The sequence below is a fragment of the Ornithodoros turicata genome, chromosome 10 (assembly GCF_037126465.1).
Source record: "Ornithodoros turicata isolate Travis chromosome 10, ASM3712646v1, whole genome shotgun sequence".
NCBI classification, from domain to species: domain Eukaryota; kingdom Metazoa; phylum Arthropoda; class Arachnida; order Ixodida; family Argasidae; genus Ornithodoros; species Ornithodoros turicata.
The window spans coordinates 33,947,080-33,953,270 of NC_088210.1; the positions used below are offsets into that span (position 1 = coordinate 33,947,080).

General features: G+C 44.7%; 1 protein-coding gene across 1 annotated transcript; it reads left to right on the forward strand.

Annotated features, from left to right (window-relative positions):
- The first annotated feature begins 849 nt into the window (after positions 1-849).
- Positions 850-6,144, forward strand: LOC135369982 (26S proteasome regulatory subunit 7). Its single transcript, XM_064603619.1, has 11 exons — positions 850-1,002; positions 1,214-1,251; positions 1,335-1,416; positions 1,469-1,560; positions 1,940-2,079; positions 2,358-2,526; positions 2,891-3,055; positions 3,286-3,373; positions 4,175-4,377; positions 4,981-5,077; positions 5,918-6,144. Exons 1-11 carry the CDS (start codon positions 927-929, stop codon positions 6,073-6,075), a joined length of 1,308 nt encoding a protein of 435 aa, XP_064459689.1. The 5' UTR covers positions 850-926; the 3' UTR covers positions 6,076-6,144.
- Positions 6,145-6,191: the final 47 nt, after the last annotated feature.

Here is a 6,191-nt window from a genome sequence, read left to right on the forward strand (position 1 = left end):
CTCGCTCTGTGTGATTATCAGATACAGATATTCACACTTCGAATGTGCTTCATGTCGCAGGAGTAGTGACAGTGCCAAGAGGATATGTCATACAGAGATTTTTCTAATAGCAACTAAAATTTATTCGTTCATTTAGTTGGTTAATTCATTCAAATGAACATGCAAACCCTGTAAGAATCTGCCTCGTGAGAGTGGGTACTAGGGACACGTACAGTCCAATTTCTGAGCGTGAAAGGGGCACAGCCTGAGCTCAAGCGGGTTGTTCGCCCCACCTTTCGGTGCCCCTGAAGCTGGCAAAATGGTCGTGTCAAGCACTGTTTGTCTTCCTTGCTGTAAGTGGAACAAAAAAAATAAAAACTGAAATGGTACACGCAAGCAAAAGATCAAGGAAGTCTGCAGAAGTTTTGTAACCAGAATTGACAATTTCAGGAAATCCCAGTGCTCCATGTGCACATATGTTGCATCCTGGGAGATTACTGTCGTGAGGAAGCGAGAACAGTCCTTCACGTTTCGTTTTCGCCGACCTCGACACCTCGTGAACAATCGACTGAGAAAGTAGAAACCGAAACAGTTTTGAGACCTCCTCCTTTCTCATAAGCAAATTCCCATAGTTCAAAGCGGCGCTAAGCTCTGGGATTTTCTGAAGTGCCACCAGAAGAGGTTATAAATTGTTTGAATATTCATAAAACAGGATCATGAAGTAAGCAACAAAATTATTTATTTCGGCATTCATGACTTTCCATGCTACTTTCAGCTACTTTCACGCAGAACTGGTTACATAACTTACATTAGCTTTTATTTCCGCTGGATACTAGCGCCACATGAGATGCCGAAAAGGAACGTGCCTTTCGACAAGCCTAGGTCACCAATTAGGCTATTTGTTTTGGTTCGTGCAAGTTGCTCAGTCATTGAAAAGAACCTGAAAAATGCCGGATTATTTAGGAGACGATCAGCGGAAGGCCAAGAAGGACGAGAAAGAGGAAAAGGAGGAAGATATTAAAGGTCAGCACAGTCATACGGCGGCAAAATGCATATGCAGTCTGCGTTGAGAAATCGGTCTCGTCACTGTCTTCTGAAGCAACTCCTATTTCAGTTCGGACCAAACTGCTGAAATATCTGTTGCTTGATCGCAGTTCATCTTCGTGCATTATGAACTAAAATCCATCCAAATTTACGTATGGTTAAGATTGTACTTTTTCTGTACTCTATATAGTTCTCGACGAAGGCGATATCGCTCTACTTAAAACTTACGTAAGTTATTTGCCATTAGACACTTACTTCGTACTTTAACTGATGTCATACTGATGCCCTGTCGTCGTCCTTAACTGTTTTAGGGCGTCGGCCAGTACAGCAAGTCGATCAAACAGGTTGAAGATGACATTCAGGCAATTTTGAAGCGCGTTAATGAACTGACAGGTGAGCTTTGCGTGGGATTTTTGTGTTAGTCTAAATAGAGCTTTTTTGCTAGGTATTAAGGAATCTGACACGGGCTTGGCACCTCCCGCACTTTGGGATTTGGCAGCAGACAAGCAGACTTTACAGAATGAGCAGCCACTTCAGGTCAGTTCCATGCCGTTGTCCGAAAAACAAAGCAGAAACAACATCGGAGTTAGGTAATTGAAGGTAACAAAATCAAGACTAGCACAGAAATGATAAATACAACAGTAAAGCCTTCATCATCCATTGCACACAAAATAAGGCAGCCATTGGGAAAAAAAGGAAAACCAACAACAAGTGCCCTAAAGTGATAATTATTACACCACAGTGGCAGGGCTTGACAACTGCTTGCCAGTACCTCTATTGGAATGGTCTTTTTGCCTCTTCTTCTTGTTTATGGCTGCTTTTTTTTTTTTTTTTTTGTTAATTCGTTACGGCTGTTTACCGAGCCACTTTTTATTGTGTCTTTGCTGAAAGTGGCGCACCAAACACGTGTTTACAGGTTGCACGTTGCACCAAGATCATCAACGCGGACAGCGACGACCCGAAGTACATCATCAATGTGAAGCAGTTTGCCAAGTTTGTGGTCGATCTTGCCGATTCCGTGGCACCTACTGATATCGAGGAGGGCATGAGGGTCGGGTGAGCACATCATTAAACGTTGATTGCTCGTGATCTCGTGATTTCCTGCGGAACACCCGCTACTATGATATCTTGCTCAATTCTGCGTGAAACAGTAACGACAGATGCAAACAATCATTGTAACTGCCCATCAACTGCAATCAACGCCCGTCGTTGAGGTCCATTATGCTTTGCCCACGAGTTTGTCCATCTCTGTTGTTTTCTGTGACATACTTTTAGTTAGAATTGTTTAACTCGATTTTGGGTAACAATAATTTTTTTTAAATCATCATTTTCAGCGTGGACCGCAACAAGTACCAGATCCACATTCCTCTGCCTCCGAAGATTGATCCGACGGTGACCATGATGCAGGTGGAAGAGAAGCCGGATGTGACGTACACAGATGTTGGAGGTTGCAAGGAACAGATTGAAAAACTCAGGGAGGTCGTCGAAACGCCCCTATTGCACGTACGTACACGCGGTTAACTGTCGCTAATGGTGTCTTCGAAAACAGTGTCTTCCGGAAAGTGGCTGTAGATACCTGTCCTCTGCCCGATACATTCTCACCTGCCATGTGTCATTTTCCTCCGCCGACTACAGTTCTCATAAACCATTGTCGCGAATAAGAATCTTTCGGCTCCTTTCAACCGTCGTGGACGCGACGATATCTTCATAGCATCCGAGAAACTATAACATTTTGTGTAGGAAACCTCTCTTTCCTACACAAAATGGTATCGTTTCTGTTTCCTGTTGCATAACTGTTGCATAACTGTTGCATAACCTGCTGCACCACTGTTTCCTGTTGCATACTTTCCTCCTTGCGTCTCTGCAGCCAGAGCGCTTTGTAAACCTGGGCATAGAGCCTCCCAAGGGTGTTCTCCTCTTTGGCCCTCCCGGAACGGGGAAGACCCTGTGCGCCAGGGCAGTGGCCAACCGTACAGACGCCTGCTTCATCCGAGTCATTGGCTCCGAACTTGTACAGAAGTACGTCGGTGAGGTGAGAAGCGAGCTTTGATTTAGAGAAGTCGTAGCAATTTAGGTTTTAGCGATTTTATGAAGTCGTAGACATTTTTGGATTCTCTGCTGGGAGATCGTATAGATCATTGAGGGCGCGTGTCTCAATGGATAAGTTGGCAACATACCTAGTGATTGCAAGGATGTTACAAGATATATGGAGCAAAGAACAAACGTGCACAATGCTCATGTGCCTTAAATATTTCGTCTTAGGGGGCTCGCATGGTGAGAGAGCTGTTCGAGATGGCCAGGACCAAGAAGGCCTGCCTCATCTTCTTCGACGAAATTGATGCTATCGGAGGCAAGGACATTTTTGGCTGACATGCATTTACCGCGTTCACCTGTCTATGAGGCACCTTGTCTCTCGATAACGCCTAATAAGTCTAGTAAAAATCGCTGTAAAAAGCACTTTGGCTCATACAGCAGCCGACCGATTTTTCAGATATTGATCATTCGGACTCGTTCGATTCTTCGGACTCCCACGAGGAACCGTGACCTTCACCATAGGATTAAAACATTTTTACTACCGTTCCTGGGGGCAGGTCAAAGTCCGAAGGCTCGGTTTTCTGAACTAAAATGCTTGCGGACAAGCACCAGTACAACCGTTCTCGGCACTGCGGCGGAAACTTCGTAACCACCATTTTGGATTGTACGTTTGGATCGAATTGCTCTTTGGCATCCTACGCGAGGCGGCTCCAAAAACTTCCGAATCGTACTGTTAGGTGGCGCCACCGCAGCGGCAAGCGCACGCTGCGGCTTTCTGTACCGGCACTTTTGGGAGTCGGGACGGATATCACCCCGTTCAGGAGCCACGTGCGGCTGGGCACAATATTGAAGGCTCACGGGCAGTAATGGTATAAGCGCAACGCAATGCCAGCACAACTTGTACCATCATTGCGCGTTAAGTCTTCCGTTACTGACATCTTTAGTACAGTTGAGGTGAAATAAAGTTTAACTTTAGTGATCGTCGGATTTTTCGGACTGCTGTATTGTTCGGTCTTTTGTCCTGTAAACCGGAAAAAAGTCCGGAAAATCTGTCAGATACTGTATCCGAGAAATTGCGGCAAACAACAATGAAAAACTGACTGAAAAAACAATACAGGTGCCCGTTTTGATGACGGAGCTGGAGGGGACAACGAAGTGCAACGGACCATGCTGGAACTGATCAATCAGTTGGACGGGTTTGACCCTCGTGGTAACATCAAGGTGTTGATGGCCACCAACCGACCCGACATTCTCGACCCTGCCCTGATGCGACCCGGTCGACTTGACCGAAAGGTCGAATTCGGCCTGCCTGACCTGGAGGTGACATAACAGCTCTCTGCATCCTCCGCACCGTTATATTTGAAGCCCCGAGCTTTCTGCTGTGGAAAATTAACGTTTCCGCGTAGTGGGATTTACGAATCTGCGGGATTCCGCGGGCGAGAGAAAACAAGCGAAAAAAATGTTGCAGCATCTTCACAAGGTCTCTTACCCAGTCACCCCGCGTGTTTTTCTAGCCTTTCGTAACTTTTCAGTGCGCAAAGAAAATTAGACTCAACTCTGACAATTTCTCTCCGGTAAATTTTTGTCCTGTTATGTAAAAATTGTCGTTAATTTTTCCTTCGGTGCAGCACATTGAGCCGTGTAAGTGCCTGCAGTATCAGTCGCTTCAGGCATTGCAGTCGCTACAGATCGGGTATGTAACCCACAAAAATGTCGGAGATCGATTGAAATCCTTACGTAATTCCGCAACATATCGAATATTCCGCAAAAAAATACGATTCTTAGGGAAACAGCATGTTCCGCGAGACGTGGCCAATTCCGCGAAATTACACGGAAAGCTAGGGGCTGAAGATACGGGGTTTTTACTTCTCATTCTGTTGTTTGATTTTATTATTAATTTTACTCGACTGTTTCTTTCACAAGGGACGGACACACATATTCAAAATTCACGCCCGCTCTATGAGCGTGGAGAGGGACATACGCTTTGAACTCCTCGCCAGGCTGTGCCCAAACAGTACAGGTTTGTTACACTTCCTTGATTCACCTTTCATCTTCATCCTTACCTTGTTCACTTGAGTGTATGCTCGTGTTTTCAGGTTTTGTTGTTGTTGTTGTTGTATTCAAGGCCTTGCTAAAAATCTGTTTTTTTTTTCTTTCTTTGAAGCTGTATCACAGTATAAAATATAACGATATCATGTGAAAGTGCTGATTTTTTGGTTTAAAAAAAAGTGTGTGTGCTTTTGCTAGTTTGGCTCTCAGGTCATTCTCAGTTTTGCCTGAAGTGATGATGACACAAACCTGATGGTAAAAACAAGTTTTACTGAGTTTGACTCTAAAGCACGAGCCTCTAAATATAAGTCAAAGCGAACTACCTCTATTTGTGACTCAATCGACATCCACTCGGTGTCCAATATCGGTCGTTTATTAAATGTCAATCAATCACCTTCATTCCAAAAACAGGAGTGTAGAGCACTGAAAGTATACTCAAGTCATGATAAAAAAATTGCAAAAGAGACACACTACGTCCAGTAGCAACTAGTTTATTGGAACAAACTGAAAAGACGACTCACCTGACAAGTCTCTAGCTGCAAAAGCGACCTCTCCTGAGGTCAGTCAGTCAGTCAGTCAGTTAGTCAGCTTGCTAGTTAGTTCCAGTACCTAAACCCTTTAAAGAAAGTGAAACTTTCCCCAGTAGAGGTCGCTTTTGCGCTAAATACTTGCCAGTTCTTTTCTGTTTGTCCCAATAAAACCATTTGCTACTGGACGTGGTGTATGTCTCTCTTGCGTTCGTTCATCATGTTCGAATCGAACCGCCACGTTTCTGCTACTTCTTGAAAGTACACCTGTTACTTCGTCTCAGGTGCTGAAATACGCAGCGTGTGCACAGAAGCAGGTATGTTTGCCATCCGCGCGCGACGGAAAATAGCCACCGAGAAGGATTTCTTAGAGGCCATCAACAAGGTTATCAAGTCGTACGCCAAGTTCAGCGCTACTCCTCGTTACATGACTTACAACTGAGCTCTGTTGCCAGCTGCAGTGAAAGTGTTCGGCCTGCAAATAAAAGCTTTTTTTTTTTCTCTGTCTGTACTTGTTGCCTAGTTTGGTTTTTTCTGTCACTTGACACAAGGGTTGTG

Coding starts and splice junctions, on each gene's coding strand:
- LOC135369982 (XM_064603619.1), top strand. CDS start 927: ATGCCGGATTATTTAGGAGACGATCAGCGGAAGGCCAAGAAGGACGAG. Junction 1,417..1,468: donor GCGCGTTAATGAACTGACAG/GTGAGCTTTGCG, acceptor CTTTTTTGCTAG/GTATTAAGGAATCTGACACG. Junction 2,527..2,890: donor TCGAAACGCCCCTATTGCAC/GTACGTACACGC, acceptor GCGTCTCTGCAG/CCAGAGCGCTTTGTAAACCT.